The 23,139-nt window shown below is 38.7% G+C and overlaps 1 protein-coding gene across 1 annotated transcript; it reads right to left on the bottom strand.

The window, feature by feature from the left end:
* Window positions 1-13,464: 13,464 nt before the first annotated feature.
* On the bottom strand, window positions 13,465-22,335 carry caly (calcyon neuron-specific vesicular protein). The gene is given in 7 exon segments (XM_030739135.1): window positions 13,465-14,990; window positions 17,024-17,060; window positions 17,062-17,082; window positions 17,084-17,137; window positions 18,315-18,434; window positions 19,045-19,187; window positions 22,025-22,335. Coding segments are annotated over 6 exon segments (606 nt in total). The 5' UTR covers window positions 19,174-19,187; window positions 22,025-22,335; the 3' UTR covers window positions 13,465-14,745.
* Window positions 22,336-23,139: the final 804 nt, after the last annotated feature.

The raw sequence follows: 23,139 nt of genomic DNA, 5'->3' as shown, positions 1-23,139 counted from the left end.
AAGTTTACTGGTAACACTTTGTGTGATTTACTTTCTATCTAGCAAACAGGGAGGCAGCAGGAATATAGAAACACTGCTGAGAATATTGAACTGATACAAAAGAGAATGTTTAATTATTTATTTTTATTCATAGTGTCTCAGTAGAATATTGATTGGTTTCAGCTTTGAGTTTTTTCTTTGTCTACTCCGACATATTCATCAGCTGTCTGATTATATTGTCTGCTGTTTGAGACAATTATATATATATACCTGCTGGGCAGGTGGGATACATTTTTCTAGGTGCTCTTCCCCCAGAAAAAAAAAATTCCATTATTTGTTTTGAAAGCTGTTATTTCAACGTATAGTTGGATTTTAAAGTTATAAGGTTAAACAAGTGCACACAAAATGTGCAGTGGTATTGTCACTTTTGCATGGCGCAGAGTTCGGCACCCTAATAACCTTGAAAACTTTGTGCCTAAACCTAACCAAACAGTGAATAAACTGAAAGTTAACAGCAAGCAACAGCAAAACATAAACATTAGTCCCACACGACAGCCAAATTCCAGTGGCCTCATTAAAAGTCCTGTGTTTTTGTGCTCCTCCAACCCACCTATATGCCAATTCAGAGGCCATTACATGGGTCGTTTCACATATGATTTAAATTTTTTATTTTAGAGCTTTTTCTTGAAAATAGATGCTCGTCTGTGTTGTTTAAAGAGAGCAAATCAAAGCTGCATATCATAAAACCAAAACAATGAGCTGAAAGATACTAAAATGCTCTTAAAGCTAAGGGAAATTACAAAACTGGGTGCTATGTTTCTATGAGGTCATTATCATCAGTAGCATTTTTTAAAATATATTTACTTATTTGTTAATGTTAACATAAAAATACTTATTGATGCAGCTTTAAACACACTACCAGAATCAGCTTTTAATATACCCATAATATGTACATATCATATGTTTAATTTTATGCATAATGTTTTATTGAAGTTGAGCAGGCTGCAAATATATGTGTTTTCCCTTGCTGTTTCCAGAAAAGGAAATGTGGCCCATCAAAGGGTTACACAGTCAGTACACTAATTGGAAGAGCAAAGCCAATGTATTTCTGCTTATAGGTCATTGAAATTGAATTTGTAAATCTCTGAATCTCTTTCTGTCCCTGATACAAATAGAGTCCCTCTAGCATATCTTCTCTCTCTTTATGTGGATTATCGTTCTATCTCTTGGCCCGCTGGAAGAATTATGGCTCTAATAACTTTCATTGGAGGCCCCTGAAGCATCAGTAAAATGTTTACTACAAGAACGCAAAGAGGTCCTTTGGTGAAGCCGTGCGTTCGTTACAGAGTCTTTGACTCAATTCAGTGTGTATAAATATATCCATTTCATTATAGGAGGCCAGTCAAATATTTGTTTCAGCGGTTTTCCCCCCATATAATGTAAATTGCTGCAAGCTGTTGCACTTGGAAAATGTTTTCTCATAATGCCTTTCTGCCTTCACATAAATCACAGCTAAATGTTGCATTCAAATGACTACAGACAGGCAATTTATTCTTGGCTTCCCTCGTCCCCCTCCAGAGAGGCTTGTGGCGAGAGGGTCGCTTCGGTTTTTAATAGTGACTGTCATTATTTGTTGACAGTTGTTCATCATCCTTTCCACATTTATGGTGTTTCCTTAAAGTATTTCTTTGTTTTCTCTGCAGTTATGACCACTGTCAAATGAAGTGAGGGGTGAAAACATGTCAAGAATTAGGCCACTGTGAGGCAATGAGCGCGTGACATGACATCTTTTTCTTTTTCTTTTTTTTTTTTTACATAATGAGGTTATGGGGGCATTTTTCTAATAACCCTTTAGTACTAGAAAATTCTACTCAAGAAATATACTCATAATATACTCATAATTTTCAGTTTACTGTCTCACATTTGGCTTCTGTGCTAAACCATGTAACAGGAGCCTGAAACACCACCTCAAACTGACAGTGACATTTCCATTCCTTTTATAAGAAACAATAAGGATACATCATCCACAGGCAGCGAGATGATCCTCTGGTGAAACTGTGGTTGCCTAACAACAAAAAAGCAGGATTGTGTTGTGCAGTGCGAGTGAGCTCTGTATCAGCTTTAACTGGATCTCAGTGGGGTTTGCTGACAGTTGAATCACTGTGTAAGTGGCCCTGAGTCGCCCCACTGAGGGATTTTGGGAAATCTGTCAGCAATGGCAATCAAAGCTAATCCTGTAAAAATCTATGTCATAGCTGCCTGTTAACTGAGGTTCTAAATGACTATGACATTTTAGCGTAGAAGTGCAGATGCTGCTGCACTGAGGTGGGTTTGTACCTCTGAATCTGGGAGTAGAGCAGTGGCTCCACCTGCTACACGGGGGTTGAAAAGACCTTCACCTTCAACTGATATATGTGCCGCTATGCAGTGAGCTAGATAAAAAGAGGACTGTGAAAACAGAATTAGACAACAAATAAATAAACGCGATTACATTTAAAAGAAGAATCCCCCATGCAACAAATACACCCAAGGCTTCTTTTTTTGAGATAATTATAATCATAAAATATATTGGAGGGGACACATGCCTTCTAGTAGGGTGTTTGTTGCAGAACCTCAGGAGAAGTAATTTCCCAAATGCAGTGAGTAGGTATAATCTGTACCAACACTGCACTGTCTCTATTCATTTACTTTTGGTTAGGTCTGTAATTTGTTTCACAATGACACAATTTTGTAGTTTTTCATTCGTAGATCACCACACTGGATTTTAAATCAAACAACTGATATGTGATTGTGCAGTGCAGACTTTCAGCTTTAATTCAAGGGGTTAGGCAAAAAATTTTGCATTAACTGTTTAAAAAATTACAGACATTTTTATACACAGTCCCCCATTTTCAGATGCTCAAAATTAATTGCACAAACTGATTTTAACTGATTTTAAAGATAAGGATTGTTTTTCCTACGTGGATGATTTGTGGATGGGTGATTTTGGATATCCCAGTAGCACATCACACTGCACCATTTACTGTAAGAAAAAAAAAAACCCTACACACACACACACACACACACACACACACACACACACACACACACACACACACACACACACACACACACACACACACACACACACACACAATCTCCAAATATTTGACATTTCTAAGCAGAACAGAGATGTTTCTTATTGGCTGCTCCAATATCACTAGGGGAATACAAAAATGTTAAATAAATTCATTTGGTTTTGGAGGATATGCGATGGTTCTTAGGCTGTGACACCATTTTTGGGGAGCCAAGAGGCTGGAGTGGGTCCTTGGAATATGTCAGGGATTAGAAACTTGTTTGGGGGTTGTGAGATGTTGTCAGGGGTCCCAGAATTTGTAGCCACACCCCTGTTTAGTGGTCTGGACCTGGCAAGCATATTCTATCTTTCAAAATTGCTCTTGGTTGTAGGCTCATGAAGAAGAAAGCCATGGAAATTAGTCAATGGGAAAATTACAGTAACAGTTGTAATTCAGTTTGCTTATGAATGGCTTGAGTTACACAGGTTCAGACTGAGTTTCAAGTTTGTAAAATGAGTGAATTGAAGTCAAACTTATTCCCTCTACCAAGTATGCAATGTTTTTGTGTTTGATTTTTTGCCTGTCTTTGTGTCTGCTTGCAGGATAACATAAAAATTATCTAGCTGAATTTGGTGAAAAATCGTGGAGAGCTGCATGAGAGAGAGAAGAAACAACTACTTTTTGGTGTGAACTTTTCTTAAAATTGCAAGATAAGCATGGTGACAGTCCCATCTCATTTTTTCATATTGTAATGATTTTGTATTGTTTTGTGACACTGGATTCAAAATCATTTTCGCCAGCTCAAACAGGCATACTGATACAATTTTTTACATTTTTTGGCAGAGGCCACTACACACTGAAGGTATTTAGCACCGTGGACACTGAGAATTTAGGTATTGCACTAGGTAGCAGAGAAAGGCTATTTCTGTTTTATTAACTGTTTTGCGGACTTTAAAAGAGAAACAAAAGAGAATCAACATTGAGGGTTCTGGTACGGTGAAGTGCAATGAGAAATTTAATATGCACATTGTGTTCCTTTAATTAAATAATGGAATCCCAAATATGCTTTGTGTGTCAACACTGACACCAGCAGAGAAAAAGATGAAGACACCCAGAGGGAGAGAAAGGTCAATGAGAACATCCTGGAATAAAGAGTCTGAGAATCCCACAGACAGACAGACAGGAATACCCTGAACTAAGACAGCAGTTAAAGACTCATATGCAAGTGTTTATCACAGATAACATCACAAAGGCAGAAAAGGAGCAAAGCTCTAAAAGTAAAACAAACAGCAATGAGAAACTGCTACAATTCACTGACTGTCACAATAATGTGGCATTTTTAAATATGACATTTCAGACCAAAAACAATGTAAATGAATATAAGACAAAATCATTATTTACAGAACTTTGTAGTACTGTGAATGTACTTCAAATTACAAGTGCTGCCTTCTCTGCTGTCTTTAAAGGGACAATTCAACAGTTTATGTCACAAAACATATGACTGAAAAACAGTAATCAAATCCAGCTGACTTTCAGTGATGCAGCACAAAAACAACACAGGGCAACACATTGGTTCGAAGTAATAAGGATATTTCCACTGTTCACTCAAGTTAGAATCAACTGAGAATAAATTCAATAGATTCATCAATTAAAGTAATAAAAAATCACACTCAAATACTGTTTCTGTTTTTGTAAACTCTGTGACGGGATGCAACAGATGAGAAGTTTTTTTTTTTCTTTCTTTCTAATATTCAGGAAATGTAGATTATAAAAAACAGACCTGTATGGAGATTTTCTGTGGTCAGGACAGCTGACCATTATTCAGGAACACACAGATTGGATGACACACAGACATTAAAACCACTCAAGTACAGACACAAACGAGCCACAAGGATCAGATGGGTTTTCAGTCTGCAGATGTTCAACTCTTTTGTCGGTGTTGTGGTACCTTTGCATTCTTTTTGTTGAAGTCTTAAGCCACAATGAGACAATTTCCACCTGCAAAATCTGTGGAGTGACCCATTAGAAGAAACAGTGAAAATTAATAAGTATCGAGAATTGTACAAATGACGTCATTTTGTTTTTCTGAGTGCCTTACTATGATCTGAGCATGACATGAATACCAAATACAGATAGCATGCAAAGCTTCATAAAAGACAAAGTGTAGCTCTGTTAATAGATGAAACCAGATCTCCTGTCTGGATGCATTTAGAAAATATGTTGATTAAAAACAAATGTTGTGGACTGTAAAGTCACTTTGGCTTTTAGGAAGAGTTTTATACAGTTTTATAACCATTCTCCAACACTCGAATTACATTTCTGCCTCATTACGCTATACATTTGTCCTGCACATGTTTGTCTGCTGATGACCCATCCTGTACGAAAGCTAGCGGGCCGAGTCATGCATTCAACAGATCACCATTAATCACGGTGTGACCTTCCTCTCAACCAGGCCCATCTAAAGCTCATTCATCCCCATTTGCCATGCAGCTCTGTGGGTCGATAATTGGCAAAGCAAAACACAGATTAAACTCAATTTGGAGGGTTTTAACTTGAAGTTTAGCAGAGACGGCCAGGCTCAGGCTGAACTGGGGTTCACTGGTCTCTGGCCCTGTCTGAGGCTAAACCAGGAGGGGACCACAAAAACCTAAATCAAACCAGTCTGTTCTCTGTTTGTGTTGCATGTGTGTGTGTGTGTGTGTGTGGTGTGCGTGTGTGTGTGTGCGTGTGTGCGCACAAAGCACGCAACATTGCACTTCTCCCTGCAATGGCATCACTAATAGAAACCAACTTTCAGCATTCAAACTTAGTTTGTCTCATTAACCTATTAGCTTAAAGCTTAATTACAGGATGTCGTAAAATGATTTGGTCTATGAGTAATGACAATATTTCAGCTCCTTAATGGCCAGAACAAAGCAAACTAAAGCTAAGTTAAGCAAAGCCGGTTGTTTTTCTTCCTCACGGCATGTCTGGGCTGCAGCTTTGGGCCTTTACCTCGCCATGTAGGTCGGGTAATTGTTTACTGGCGAGGTTTTCGTTGCATGAGGGCAACATCACGGCAGGAAAACAGAACTAATGACTAATTTCATGGCTATTGAGTCATTTTAAAACGATCATAGTGAGGATGAACATTAAAAGGGCAACTGTTCCTAATCTGATAGCAGGTATTCAAGTTATGGTTAAGAAGGCATAATTACACTTGTAAAGTGAAAAACAAAGAAGAGCAATAAAACATTGTTGTTGGGTTTTTTTTAGTGATTTCAAACACTTTTGAGAAAATATAAACCGTCTTGATTCTGCTTATCAAGCAAGTGGTTCAAAATAAGCAGAAGGAACATCCCCCTCTGCAACAATGGGAGATGACCCCTAGGTGGCAGTGTACCTCATGAAACTTCTACCACTGTAAGTACATCACTCCAATTACAAAACCTCCTCAATTGTCCTTGCTTTTATTATCTCTGCGGGGCAACAAAACTAGATGACAGTGTGTCCAAGTGCTCGATAAGTTATGATCAGCTGCCTCGGCTCTAGCTCATGCCCTTTAAACAGCAGCTTGATAGGATCTGTGAGGCTTGCTGAGCATGTATAGTGTTACTCTCATCAAAGGGGGCTGAATGGAGGATGATGTGTGTACTGCCTCTGCTTAGTGGAGGCATTTCCAGCTGGCGCCAGGGCAGAGGAAACCCACAGAGACCCACAACACACACAGACACAGGGGTCAGCTTGGATTCACCCTCCTCCTCCACCACTACCTCCTCATGCCTCTTGGCCTCTACCGCCTCCTCTTCTTCTGCTCAAACCCTCACCCCCCACCTACACTTCCCAGGCCTGGCCGCCTCTCATCTGCTCTTTCTCTTTTCTTCTGTTTGTCCTGCATTTTCTCTGCTGTCTTGTTTTCTCATCCTCATTTCCCCTGTCATCAAACTTATAAGAGTTCCACATAAAAATGCTTTGGCAAGCCAACTAATGGATAAAATAGTTCTTTGCTGACTGTGAGCAGTGAGACATGTTTGTCAAGAGAGATACTCCACCTTGCAACAAAATGTGTTGGTGGGTTGTTTAAGAGCCACTCTCAAATGATCACATGATTAATCACATGCTTGGAGCAGGTACAGCCTATTAGAGACAAGGATTTCACTTTTGATGTTTAAGATATATATATATATATATATATATATATATATATATATATATATATATATATATATATATATATTTATATATATAGTTTTAAATGGGAAATCAACAACAGACATTTTTTACTTTGTTGCATGTATAAATAATGGAGATGTCTATTCAAAATAACAATCATTGCTCATATTTAAGAGTATTTAACAGTAACTCATTTCATACAACAAACCTTTTACAGATTACAGTCTCACATCTGTCTCTTAAGTAAACTGGTTAGCTTCACTCAGCACAGAGTGAGCTAACAACATGGTGTCTAAATCAACCAAATCCACCAATCTGTATCTCTGAAACTCAGCAAGACTTTCTTCTTCACTCTGACCTTTGCTGGAATCTCTACTAGCGGCCTTGGCGAAATCTTAACTTTTCATGTTTTCAAAAAAATTACCAATTAATTTATTGCTGCTCAGTATACACTGAGCCACAACTGTTAAAACAGATAGCTTGGGTCAGTAACACTGATCATCTTTTTATAAAGCAATGCTCAGCTGGGAAAGCTTGGGAAAGGAAGTGGGGATTTTTCTTGGGCATACGATTCCATCTTAATATTGCTGCAGTACCAGGGATGCCCCCTGCATGGATGTGTGTGTAAATGGGTGAATGTGGCTTTGAGTACTCAATAAAACTCGGCAAGTGCCAGTTCACATACCTTTCCCTTGAGAGGAATAATGTACCCCAAGCTCAAAAACACAGCTCTGGGTCGGCTTGAGGAAAAGAAGGTGTTGACCTAGCTTTGAAACCCCCCAGATCCTAATCTGATCGATCATCCTCTGGGTGCACTGGATCAACCCAAATGGGCCCTCTCCTGCTGGATGGGTTACTAGATACACAGACACCCCAGATTCCTGTATCTATCCCCAGATGGGTTGGAGTTGTTCTAGCAGCACAAGAAGGAGGAACTGCAATAATAGTAGCTACAAATTTTTAAGTTATAGCTAATGAGTGTGTGTATTGCTCCTTCTCTCTGTGCTTTCGATCCACACCTACCTTTGTTTATTGGTTCTTCTTGAAAAGCTGACACTGCAGAGATGCACAAGAACAAGAAAGAAAGTACTTACATCAGTGACATCAGAGCTCAGAGGAATGCGGTTCTGGTGCAACGCTAACAGCTAAATAACTCTTGGCATGGCATCCCTCACGATCTTCAGGGGGAATGAAGGGGAAAGGGTGGGGGGACTCTGAGCGGTCAGAACAAATTAAAAAGCCAACCTGCTATTTTACTGTTCAGATCTGTTGATGCTATAAAGCAGAAAAAATGGGCTTGGCCGCCTTTACGTGACTACTCTGATTTTACATGATTTTCCTCGGGCCCTGAATCTAAGCCCTTTTGGCACAACATGCTATGGCTTGACCAAGCATGGGACCTGTAAATGGACCAATAAATATTTTTAGCACTTTATTTAATTCCATGCCCTGGGCCAGCAGCATTTCAAAGTATGTCATCCAGTAATAGTAAGGGGGGGGGGGGGCCTAAAGGCTAAACAGGGTGTAATGTAGATTTAATTAACAACCTAAGTACAGCCATGAAGGTTTAAATATACTCTAACAGACGGAAGACACACATAAACTTTAGCAAACACATAACTTTAGGTTAATGATTTCATATTCACACGTATACAGACACACACACACACCACACACACACACACACACACACCCACACACACACACACACACACACACACACACCACACACACACATACACAGTCTTCGAGCCACACATCCCTGGGTTTACAGCAATGGTGTGAAAATATGTGAGTGTAAATGAGATTCAGACAGGCTCACAGCAGTGAACCCAGCAAAGGGAGAGAATAAGAGGATGTGGCTTGGCTTTGAATTGCTAAACTAAAGTTTGAGGAGATGGAAGGAGTCATATTTTGAATTCTATGCATACTGAGCATCTTTGAGCAACAGAGTGTACATGGAGCTGAACATTTTTTTCTGCTGGTAATTCAGGATTAGATATTTAAAAAAATATATGAAAACATATTCACTGACCTCTTTTTCAAAGAGTTGGAATGTGTGGAAAGCAAAGAATCTTTGTGGAAATAGTTAATTACAGTGAGCAGTTCAGCATTAATAATCTTTTATCTGTAAAATGTATCACGAAAATTACTCAAGAATAACGGAAGAAACAATCAGGAGCTGTCTCTGAATTGTTTTTAAGAAACAAAATCTTTATAAAACCTCTGCAGCTACTTATTAGTTTCATAAAATGAGGCAAAAATAATACAATAATCATTGGTTAAAGAGTATTTATAACATTTGTGTGACTCAGAAGCAACTTTCCATCAAAACAGGACCTCAAGATTGGATTTCAAGTAATTTATGTCGATCTGTCCCCCACAAATCAAAGTTAAAATGCACTGACTATTAGATCATTAATGACTGGCTTCCTACGCAGGTGATATTTTTAAGTTTATTCTATTGTCATTATATATGTGATATATTTTAAGTGATTTGTTTAGCATTGTACTGGACTGAAGTTAAAAAAAAATCTCATGGTGTGAACTTGGAAAGCATATATATGTTTTTCAAACCTTTATTTTACCAGGTAAAATGTTTGAGAACCAGTTCTCATTTACAAACATGACCTATATGCTGTAAGGAATGTGGAGACAGAGGGAATGACACCACAAATGGACTGGGGCAGACTCAGACCCAGGGTGCTGCAGGAAAAGACCTTATACTGGGGCTACTAGGTGAGCTTCAGAGGCATCATGAATTTAGTTTTATATATCATGTATGTTAAAATACCTATATATTTTAAAAGATCAAATATTCTGTACTCTAAAAGTGAAAAATAAATACCTAGCTTTTAAAGAGGCATATATAAAAGTACAATATAGTCCTTCATATATTTGGGAGAGTAGAAATAAATTATCCTGTCATCCTGTGGCATAGAAAAAAATGTTCAATCAAAACTGGAAACAAATACACATGAATTTTACACGAAATATTGGGAAACATGGGGTTCTTAAGGTTTACTAAGTTTTGAAGTTGCTATGTAACAATTCAGTTCAATTCATTTTTATTTATATAGTGCCAAATCACAAAAAACAGTTCCCTCAAGGCGCTTAACAATAAATGGCCTCCTGCAATTTCACGAGGATATCCTTGAGTTGATAAGCATAATATTTAAAGAATACCATATTGATATTGTGTTAATAATACAATATACAAATAATCCAGTAACTGTAACACTTTACACAACAGGTGGATGCATTGCACCTTATTATGGCTGCCACCCACTATAAAGCAGAAAAAAAACTGTCATTAGTCAGCTAGCTAATACCACAGTGTGTGGCTTCTGCAGCATAAAAGAGAAACAACTATTTTGAGTTTTGCATACTAAAATGATTGTGTTACATCCACTGAAATGTATAGGCTACACTTCAGTGGAGGTACTCACCAAGTATTTTACTATGTATGCCCCAATAGTTTTTTTATTTAACCTCTATTTATACAAGTAGTCCCACTGAGACTCAGTGTCTCATTTACAAACTGTTTCAAACAAGCATAATAAATTAACAACAATAAAAATAGAAACAATAAAAATTTTAAATAAAATATCAAATGTTTATACAATCATATTGAAACAAGTTCCCAGTGATGATTTCACATTATCGTTTATATGTCTTTGGAACTCTATGAGCGAAATCAATCGAGAAAGCCGCAAGTCCTTCTATAATATATTCTAGTACTGGGTTGGACCCCTTTTGCCTTCAGAACTGCCTTAATTCTTTGTGGCACAGATTCAACAAGTTGCCAGGGATTTTGGCTCACTTTGATATGATAGCATCGTACAGTTGCTGCAATCTTTTTTTTTTCTTGGCTCATCCATGATGTGAATCTCTAGTTCTACCACATCCCCAGATATGCTCTATTGGATTTAGATCTGGTGACTGTGGAGGAAATTTGAGTACAATGAACTCACTGTCATATTCAAGAAACCAGTTTGAGATTATTTGAAATTCATAACACGGTGCATTATGCTGGTGAAAGATTGGTACACTGTGGTCCCAAAGGAATGAACATGGTCGGTAACAATACTCAGGTAGGCTGCAGTGTTTAAACAATGCACAGTTGATATTGTCTCAAATTGTGTCTGAAAAATATCCCCCACACCATTACAACACCACCGCCCTGAATCCTTGATACAAGTCATCCATACTATCATGTTGTTTACACCAAATTCTGACCCTACCATCTGAATGTTGCAGCAGAAATCAATTTTCTGTTGTACAATTTTGGTGAGTCATTGTGAACTATAGCCTGTTTCTTGTTTTTACAGGACCAGCAACCAGTGTGGTCTTCTGCTGCTGTAGCCCATCTGCTTTGAGGTTTGAAGTGTTGTCGTGTTCAGACATGCTCTTCTGCATACCTTGGTTGTAACGAGTGGTTATTTGAATTGCTGTTGCATCAAAAAGTCATTTTCACCCAATGAAATGCCGGTGACTGGATGTTCTCTCTTTTTCAGACCATAAATCATAGAGATGGTTGTGTAGGAAAATCCAAGTAGAGCAGCAGTTTCTGAAATACTCAGACCAGCCAACAACCATGCCACATTTAAAGTCATTTAAATGAACTTTCTTCCCTATTGTGATGCTCAGTTTGACCTTCAGCAGGTTGTCTTGACCATGTCTACATACCTACTGTATTAAATTGCTGTCATGTGATTGGTTTGATTAGAAATTATGTAAACAAGCAGCGTACTGTGTACTTACATATGTGGCCATGAGGCATATTAACTTATTAGAGAGCCAAAATTTTATAAAGTAATAGATAATTAAGTAACTAGTGGTGTTTCATAAGTTGAGACTATGTTTTAAATCTGTCACAAGGACAACATTTACTGTCAAACAGATTTAGTGGAGGATAGAAACATCTAATGACTGTTTCTAAGATGTCATCAGTCGTGGCAAGTTATTAATTCAGGTCATTAGTTGCAATGACTCTAAATCAACAGTGCTGGTTCTGAGTGAGAGAGCTCAGCACTTCAGGCATTTATTTCTATTCAGTCAGTGACATCAGAACAGATGTGTCTGATGTAAATGTTTGGCAGTTAAACCACTGGAAACATGCTGTGTTGTGATCTCACATTCATCCAACTCACTGAAAAGTTTTGTCCAAATAAGATTAATGCATTTGGGGGGGGGGGGGGGGGGGGGGGGGGGGGGGGGGGGGGGGGGGGGGGGGGGGGTGGGGGGGGGGAGGGGGGGTGGGGGAGCAAAGAGAAAGTGATGAGAAATTCTTCATACTTCTTACATCATCATAAATTTTCAAACTAAACCTTTGGGTCAGAGATCAGACACCATTGAATACTTACAGTTATAGGTACTTTGTTAATTAAATACTTAAAAAAAAACATAGAACGCTTTAGACACGTTATTAGCACTTATTATATCTACTCCGATGAGTCGAGCATCTCGTTCATACATCCGATCATTATACGTTAACCCTGTGTTCACAAGAAAGGTTGTTTAAGCAACATAAATCAAAAAGAAGAAAAACAGAATGGAACACTGGGCTACTGTTCACAATCAGCTTACCTACATGAACACAGTACAGGTTTTTTGTAATATACATTAAAAGCTCTTAAGAGCGTATCCATAATTACAGGAAAGTAGCTCACATCATAATGTGAATAAAAGAAGCCATCAAATGACATGTGGATTCATAAAATATTCAGCTTGCTCAAATGATGCATACCTAATTGTGTTTTGTATTAATTAACACTGATTAATGAACTTTTCTGGAAATTTTATAAAGACAATAATCCAAATGAAAAAAAAACTGTTTCCCAGAATCTGAATTTGGCTTTAACCTTACAAAACTGCAATTAGAAGTCTAGACAGAGGAAGAGGTGGGGTCAACTAAATTCAGTAAAATGGAAAACATCTTAATAGTCAGACTGTGTGCACATTCAATAATGACTTCATACATTCTGCTCTAAGACTAATCAGAAGACGAAGCAAGATATGTAGCGTGAAGAGAGAAACTCATTAAAACCTTATCTTCACTTCTCACTGTAAGTTCTGTCCTGGCTTCTCTTCTTTCACCTCCAACTTACTCGGCAAATAATGCACATTAACATGAGCATACACACGTTGGGTTCATACATACAGTGCTGTGGAAAAGTATTTGCCCCCTTCCTGATTTCTTACTTTTGCATATTTGACATAAATGTTCAGACCATCAAAGAAGTATAAATTTGACAGATAATAAGTAAACACAAAATGCAGTTTTTTTGATGATTTTAAGCTATCCAGACCTCGTTAACCAAGCCTGGCCCTGTGTAAAAAAGTAATTGCTCTCGATTTTTAAATCATTTTTCACATTTTTTTGGCTGAGTTCAATTATTTACTGATTACTGCCAGACCTGTTGAATCAAGAAATCACTTAAAGAGAACCTGTCTAACAAGGTAGGCTAAACAATCTCAGCCATCTAAAGAAACAAAGTCACTGACATCTATCAGTCTGGTAATGGTTGTAAAGCCACTGCTGAGACTCCAACAGATCATGGTGAGAGCCATTATCCACAAATGGACTAAACAGGGGTGATCTTCCCAGGAGTGGCCAATCTGCCAAAATTACTCCAAGAGTGCATTTACAACTTGTTCAGGAGGTGACAAACAAACCCAGAACAACATCTAAAGAACAGGCCTCACTTGCTTCACTTAAGGTCAGTGTTCATGATTCAACAATGAGAAAGAAGACTGGCACAAATGGAAATTCCAAGGCAAAAACCACTGTTAACCAAAAAAGAACACAAAGGCTCATCTTACATTTACCAAAAAAACATCTTGATGATCCCCAAGACTTTTGAGTAAATATTCTGTGGACTGACGAGACAAAAGTTTTACTTTTTGGAAGGTTTGCATCTTGTTACACCTGGCATAAAAGTAACACACCATTTAAAAAAAAAAAAAAAATTACACCAACAGCCAAACATGGCGATGGTAGTGTGATGGTCCAGGGCTGCTGCTTCTGCTTTGGGACCTGGACAACTAGCTGTAATTGATGGAACCATGAATTTTACTATGTACCAGAAAATATCTGGGTTATGCAGCAGGACAATGAACAAAAACAAAAAAGAAAAAAATAAAAGACAGAAATGACCTAGTCAAAAATTGGATTGAGATGCTTTGACATGACCTTAAACAAGCAGTTCATTTTCAAAAACCCTCCAATATGGCTGAATTTAAATAATATCTGCAATGCTTTTTTTCACAGCACAGTATGTAAGCATGAACAGTAAACAGTATTTACATGAGTGCAGACACACATGCAGGATCCAGATGACTTTTGTCATGACTCAGTAACACTGTAAAAGTCATGTACATTCCTGCCTCTAACCACAAGCACTCACCACGCACACACGCCTTATACACTGGAGCGCCAGTAAAAGCGTTATTCAATGGGCTGTCTGAGAGGGGAAAAAATGCACACACAGACAAAAAATAAAATAAAATAATGTACACTATGCCCTCATCATCATTTTCTCCACTAGCACATCCTTCACTCATCTCCCTCCAGCCCTTCTTTCAGTGGCTCACTGCCTTGTTTGGTCACCTCGGTCTCCTTCAGAGCACTGATGACTGGTAACCATGGTGATGGCAGTTCAGGTCCACTCCTCTTGACCTGGTTTAGGTGGCTGAGAGCAGCGTACAGTCCGGCGTTTGTGCCGCCATGCACACCTGGCTCCTGCTTCTGCTGCTCTGTGTAGTACATCTCCAGAGCTGCAGGGGTGCAGTGCTTCTGCTGTTGGACAGAAATATAAGAACAGCTTTGATGCTTTCAGTATTACTCACACACTGATTTGAAATCATCAACACAGAACAAAAACCATCCTGGGTCAACATAAAATGCAGACATTCTCCTGATATTAATTCACCTGCTCCAACAGGAAGCAGTCTAACTTAATTAAAGCCCTAAGAGACAGATGGAATCACCACACTTTGCACAATTATGATTAATAGTTTTCTATGTTTCGAATAGAGGCTTTTATCTATAGTAACGTGGATGTTGAAAAATGTATCCTGCTTTATATCAGTGCTCAAGTAATGTAGCCCTCTTCTGTATGTTTCATCTTGGCTTGTTTTGCTTTTGTAATCAATCATCCATGCAGCTGCTTTGGGTGTTCTGGTTTTCTACAAGAATAACTTACAGAAAATGTATTGTGACATGCAGTTGCTGTCACAGGTTCTGCTTGTCTTTGCACACTTTGGGAAGAAGCTTCTGAAGCTAGAGACAAAAATTGTCCAGTGTTGCCTGTTTTCCCACCTAGCACACATCAGACTGAGTCGAACACTTGCATTTTGAAATACCTTAGGTAGGGCTGGAAAGAGTTCAAGTGTAAAAACATATTCAGCAGGTTGCATTACATTCAAATACTATATCTAAGGCTAAATTAAAAAGAACTAAGTAAAAGGTACTCCAGAGGATAATCCAGGGTCTTAAAAACACAAAGATGCACCAGAGTGTGCCGAAATATTAAGAAACGGACAAAAATGCAATGCAATTAAGAGTGTTTAAGTACCTGGTGCATAGATATAGTTAAAGACTTATAGACCCAATAAGCTATCGCTTGAGGAAAAAGCATCATTCACATCTTTAAATTCACATTTATTTGTTTTTGAGGACAATTAAAAGTATGTATGAAATAATGGGGGTGAATTAACGCAAGAAATTGAATGCACATCCTGTTATTATTGTGCTTTGGAATGAGTCCATAGAACTGTCCTGACCTTGCAAGTCTTTCCCTTAAGAGGATCCACTACCTGACCTTCCCTAAAAGCAAGGAGTCAAGCCTCTCAAAAGCACAGCAGTGACTACACCACCCTCCACCTTCCATCCCTCTTTTGTCTCTAACGACACACTAGCAGGAAAAAAAATGCTAAAAGCAACTGTAACCGGCAAAAACTTCAAAAGCTTTGCCGGAAGCCCTCCCCCCCCCTTCCTTCCTTGCTTCCCCTCACCATTAAGCCCTTTAATCACAGTTTAGTCACGCTCAGCTCTAATTAAAGACCCCTCCAATTCACAAGCGGGCATCCCAATCTCTGCCTGACCAGAAAGTAGGCTGTCACTCCCTTCCCTTCCTTCCCCCACTCTCTCTATCTACCCCACTCTCTCATTTTCTTCTGCGAGAGAGGGCCTTTAACTAACATTCGTGGTGGTGCTGGTTGGTAGATGATGCCTCCAAGGTATCATTTGCAGACAATGAATTTGAGCTGCCAGTTTTTGGAGAATAGTCCTGAAGTTACTGAAATTGAGAATCTGTGAAGAAGAAACACCAAACGAGCTGCACTGTAGACTGTGTAAGTACTCCACACAGACTACTTCGACAGTAATAAGTTTGTGATATAGAAGGATGAGACTCTGATATGACCTGCTTCAATCTGGTCTCTGCTATGCTGCAGGAAGATAATGGACCTTCCAGGATAATTTGCTTTCCACGTTTCTGTGAATCATATAAAAATCTGTATTTATACAGCGGTGTGTGTGTGTGTGTGTGTTGTGTGTAATGGTATTACTCATGCTGTGGGGGACCAGCCTCCCTTATAAGGAATAAAGCTTTAAAATATTTCATAATATAAATGATTACATTTCAGGTTCAAGTTATGATTTAAAATTTAGTCATGTTAGTGCCAGGTTAAGTCTAAAGGAAATGAATGTAAGTCAGTGGAAGGATCTGTCTTGTGTGGGCGCATGTCTAAGAGATGTATGTTATGCAAAGAATGGTGTTGGTAAAATAAGGAAGCCTCCCCTGTGCACATGTGGATATGCTGCCCACCTTTAAGATGGAAACCCTCTGGGCAGGTAAGTTGGTCATACCCACATGGCTTTGTACATGAGGCAGAAGGAGCAGGCTGGTCAGGAAGGCCAAAGTAATGAGGATCAGGCCTGTGATCTGAGGAAAAACACATATAAATACACACACAATTATAAAGTATATATTTTAGAATAAGCACTGAAAATACTTTTCCTACTCTGTCTATGGCCCTTAGCCCCCAGGAGCTTTGGTTCGTACCACAGACTGTATACAAAGATAGTGACCATGACAGCTCTGCCAGAATAGATGTTATGTCCTTCCTGATGTCTGGCTGCAATATAGTTATAGTCTGAAAGGAAGCCATTGTGAAGTTACCCCACCTTACAAACCTTCAGTTCAGCATTTTGGACCATTGCTATTTTGTTTTGTTTTTTTAAAACCATTCATGATGACCAAGGGGTGGATCCAACTGAGAACCCAAGAACACTATGCACGATCATACAGCGGTAACTTGTCGAGTTGCAAGGATTGTAAAGTAGATCCTGTTATTGCGGATATAATTTACAAAAAGAACATCGTGCTGCATTGAAGAAGAGTTTAAACTACTGAGAATATGAATTCATTATTGTGGTAAATAAATCAAATGAGAATAAAATCATTTAATTATTTTTTCACAGATTCCTATGCAATCTGAAATCTGAGGAGAACAGAGGAATCACCCCCTTCTGGTCATTAGAATAAATTTAATCAATTTCCCAGGAAAAGCCTTATGGCCACTATCTGCATTCATTATGAAACCACACTAGCCCACAACTCACAACCCTTGGAATAGAAACAACTGTAAAACAAGGCAAAAACTATAAATCTGAGCATTACAAACCCCTGTCTTCATTTTAAAATAGTTTATTGATACGGTTATTCATTATTTTGCTTTTTCTGAGAACACACCACTGAGCAACTTTCATTTTAAATGAATGAGGCAACATATTATAATCTACTATGTAGATTTTGGGCCATTTCAAATAGGATAAATAACTTAATTAAAAACCTTGGCACTGCACTTTTTAGCAATCAATGCTCAAACAGAAGAAAACAGTGCATTTGTTGAGGGCTTCTTTCAGCCAGGCATTAATACACACACAGTACTTTAATGAACATTTCCAGCAGCAGGCCAGTGCACATGAGATGGATTCAAAACAGTGCCAGTGTTCATTGTAATAAATGCAAAGTCCATCAAGCACTGCACACTGCAATTAAAAGAACCAAAACACAGACTTATACTAAATTTGAGTTTTTGTAGATTTTCGCCCGTCACCTTGGCCTTCTCAGAGACATCACTGTAGAAGTTGATATTCAGCTTCTTGATGTTGGGAAAATACAGCTTGCTCTTCTTCTTCTGCTGCAGCTGGAACTGTGTTGACGTCTTCACAATGACCTGCAGGAGAGGCAGTGCACTGTGACTGTGACTTTCCTGGAAAAAAGCTCAGCATTTCTATTATCCACTAGGGTTGATAAAGGATGTCCTCAGTTTTCAGCACAGGTTCAGCAATCTGCTGAACACTATTTTGAATGTGAAAAATAAATTAGTATCATTTGTAAAAACAGACAGCTTTAATTATATGTTAAAAACACATTTGGGAACTACAAAGTATTTTTATGTTAATGTTTCACCGCCATCTACTGAGCCTGTGGAACATCCTGTGCTGCTAAGAGCATTATCAAGCAAAATATGTTTCTGAGAGCTTTCTTCTTGTATTATGTATTCAAAGAGGTGCTTGCATTGCGTGGGCTGGTGCCAAGGTTTTAACCTAGGATGGTAGGCAAGGAAAAGTAAATATAGCACTCTCAGTGTTGGGGTTTATGTGAGGACAGGTAAGTATGCCCACGTAAATTTTAATAATGTTTATTGTAATTTGTTGGGCATCTCTGTAATGCTATAATGTACAGTTCTGTTGTACCCAGTGTTCAACTTGGAAAGTACACAGTATTTTAAAAAGAACAAGTGGGCAGGCAAAGAAAAAGATCAAGGAGGACTATAATTTTACCTTTTCTGCAAAAGGCTGCTGGAGCTGGTTGACCTCCAGGGGTGTGATGAGGGGGATGTTATCAAAGCCATCGTCCGCAGATGGCTGCTTCTCCAGCTTATCGGACAGATTGCTGCCCAGCTTCACCATAGCTGCTCGTCTGTCTGAAAATGACCGGACGGATCTCGAAATCAGGGACAGATTTAGTCAGACTGAGTGTTTTGTAACCAAATGTGATAGTGCTGCTTGAGGACCCTGCCAGGACAGAAGAGGAAGTGAGAAGATAACAGTCTGATGAGGATAAATGGGCCAGGATAAGAGAAATATAAACTGCATCAAAAGAAGAGAAAAACATAAAAGTTACTTTTTAGTCATTTTAGCAGCATGGCTGAAGATAAGGAAATGTGTGTCGGTCTATCACTTTGGCCCAGAGTGAATTATATCAACAATGACTGCATTGAGTGGCATGATTTTATTAATACAAACAATATATCCTGCTGACTTTGATGATCCTCTGACTTTGTGAAAACAGCTAGTGGACGCACTGCCATCACATCTGCTTCATAAAAACATGTAATCTTTGGCAATATCTTAATTTTGTGTTGTGTCAGGCTCAGGCCACACCTGAGTTTTATGAGTAAATTAAAAACTAACAAAACTCATGACGTTCCCATCATACTTAGCTGGACTATGTGTTTAATATTAAATGTCTGCAAAATGCTTGCTAACACAGTAAATGTGAATATGATAAATTATAAAAACATTGTTATTGTGAGCATAGCATGCTGGCATGTATAGAGTAATTACCCTACAGCAATGCTAGCTTCTTAACAAACACGGAGTATATTTGCACATGTATTAAATATCTAAAATGACCATTTCTTTGCTGGGAGCTGTCTAGATATTTTTACTCTTTATGCTAAGCTATCCAGCTGCCTACTTAACTAAATGTTCATGGTATATTACTGGAATCATCTTATAATGCACGACAGAAAGCAATTTAGCAGATTTCAGGCTATTTCTTCAATAACTGCCCTTTAAAACTGTCGACACACGAAGTGAATGACTTTGATCATATTGTTAGAGTGCATTTTTGCACGGAAACCTTAGTTCCTGGCATTTATGGGCATGTTACTTTGGCATATACCACCCAGCAACACATTGTTGCAGACAAAGCACCCTCCCCAATGGCAGCAACTTTCCTCAGCATGGCACACTGTAAAAACTGCTCAGTAATAGCATGAGAAACCCATCAAAGACTCAAACTCAATACTCCCCCAATCTCATCAAGCGCCTGCGGGGTGTGCCAAAACAAGCCCGATCAACAGAAGCCCCACTCCATAAGTCGTGAGACTGTCCTGGTGCTAAACACAGTATTTGGTTTGAATGTTGTGGCTGATCAATGCAGCAGCAGCTTGAGTACATACAGTTTATAAGTAAAAAAGAGAAGCCTGCTCTCTCCCTGTTTATCCAGTCCAACAATCTAGAGTAAACAAGTTTCATTACTACTGTGTAGCTGTGTGTCCATGTATCCAACATATATAAATGTCATGCTCTCAGTGCTTCTCTGCTCAGATAACTCCCTGAAATTTTGCTCCTCTATCTGATGATTAGCTAAATGTGGAGGAAAGAGGTGAGGAGCCACTTTATCTCATTCACGCATTGCAACACAACACCTCCCCCAGCAAAGGATGCCACTGGCCCACTGACGCCAATGACTCACAATGATGATACACACCAGGAGGCAAAGAGCTGGAGTTTGTATGCTGCTGGAGAAATCCCTGGTGCCCAAGAAATGTGTTTTTGATGAAGGAGATAGAGGATCATTTACGAAAGCCTCTAGCCTGTCATCAAGTGGCAAATGCGTATGATAATATTTTTTAACCATGTAATATCCTTTCACAAAACATTTTCAGCATTTAGAAAAACAAAATTACTTTTGCACATTTGAAATCTTTGTTAGGTAAGATCTTGACAGAATCTAGGCTATTACTCAAGACTACAACACATAGTTCTTGATGAGTGGGTGGTTATAATGTGGTCATCTGTGCTGACCGCCATTTTTCCTCCCCACGGTTGGAGTGAAGTGCGGGTGCGATGATTCATCCTGAATCTGTGATTAACAAATGAGTCGAGTGCTGCTGTCACTCAGTGTTCCCACACCCTGACAGGAAAGAGTCCAGAAATTGAAAGAGCTGCAAATTACATCCTTTAAATTCACAGCCACAGTTTTTTTTTTTTCTTAAATTGTCCAGTGATTAATAATTACTTTATAGTTCTATCCATCACCCAAATCTGACATACTGAAGGAGACTTGAAGCTGTCTAAAGGTGAATACATACTGTGCTATGAATACTGTAGGTAGCAGAGTGTTTGCTACCTGTGCCTGTCAAGTTCTTCAGGGTTCACTGGTCATGCATATCTAAACTTGCTGCATTGAAGACTGCTGCTCCAAGATACACAGGCTGTGTATGCAATAATCAGAGAGTAGAGGTGGGATAGAAAAGAGCTGATAAAACACATTTTCTATGCAGTACTGTTTTGAATTATTAGGCTATTTAATCACATTTTGCAAACTTATACTCTGATATAATATTCTTCCACTGTACATTTTCTACATGGTTGTTTTTGAGGAGTTGCAGACTTAATTAATACCCACAGGAGATGAAGACAATCACAGAATTTAAGTGTAGCCTCTTATATAATGGTGGTATAGGGCAAATTACAACGCATGTCAAAGACACACACAGTCCCATGTAGCACTCAAATAATGGTTGTCCATTCATCGCCTAAAAAAACGGAAAACCCAAATATAAACTACCTGCACTAAATCACTTAATTGGGCTATGCATATCTAATCGATATTAAGTGATCATCTCTCAGCGACATAACCCGCAGCCGATCAGGCTGTCCTTTAACCGCATTCACGTCTGTCTAATAAACACAAATAAGCCGTTGCACTCTCAGAAATACTGAAGCAGAAGCAGGAATAGAAACTTACGGTGGTCTTGCGGGCTCTCCGGTTGCCTGTGGATGGGGTCGGATCTCACCGATGCTGACGGGGACTCGGTGTGAACGAAGGTTGCCGTGGTGATGTGAGATTCACGGCAGGACTGCGCATGTAATTCAGCCCGTAGCAGCTCCGTTCTCCAGCGGAAACTGGCAGCTTAATGCGCGTCTCAGCGCGGCTCGCCGGGACTTCAGCTGATGTATGTGTGGAAAATACTCATGTGTGAGGGATTGTGATCAAAAGGGTCTAGATTGCCTCTGAATGTAAATATGGAGAGCTCTTTTATTTGATCTTGGTCTCAGGCTTTGAGTACTCAAGTGCTGGACTTAAGTGCAGTTTTGTTGAAGGATGTTGCAATTTTTACGTCACTAGATTAAAGCTACTTAACACCTATAATTCCTCTTTACGGTGCACTTCAAGTCCCCTTATTTATGATTTCTAATCAGTACAAACACATTTAATAAATAATTTACAAGCAGATATATGGTATAGAAACTGCCCACTAGAGGAGTTATAATTGCTGATAAAGGCATTAACACGCAGTTACATCTTCTCACAACTACATATTTCAAATCATTCATTATGTCTAAAGTGCTTATAAAGTGCTACATAAAGGGACTCAGACAATTAAGATTTTACACTGGAAAAAACAAAACAAAGTCAACTTAAATAAAAGTACCCATTTAAGCTAAAACTTCCAAGCAGCATAAAGCAATTCACATGAACTGTAGAAAGGGGCACTGTGCAAAAGCAATTTTATTTTTATATTTTAGTACATTTTACTATGAATTACTTCCAATGATTCCAATAATTATGTGCTTTCACTTTTAAGAGAGTATTTTTACACTGAGGTATTGCTGTGTTAACTAAATGTATTATTTCATAAACATTTACCTGTAACTGGGCCTTAACTTTATAGCATCTTTGATCTTCAAAAGAAATGGAAGTAAAGACTCTGGCTCCAAAACATGACTCTGTAATGATGGGCAAAAGGTTAAAGACCTGCGGACATGATGTAGCTCAGTTGTCTCTGACCTACTAACACATATCCCATGACCTGGGTGACCTGAGGAGTCTTCAAAGGCATATTTAAGCTTTAGCTTATT

Source organism: Archocentrus centrarchus, chromosome 1 (genome assembly GCF_007364275.1).
Source record: "Archocentrus centrarchus isolate MPI-CPG fArcCen1 chromosome 1, fArcCen1, whole genome shotgun sequence".
NCBI classification, from domain to species: Eukaryota; Metazoa; Chordata; class Actinopteri; order Cichliformes; family Cichlidae; genus Archocentrus; species Archocentrus centrarchus.
This window is presented reverse-complemented; position numbering and strand designations above follow the sequence as displayed.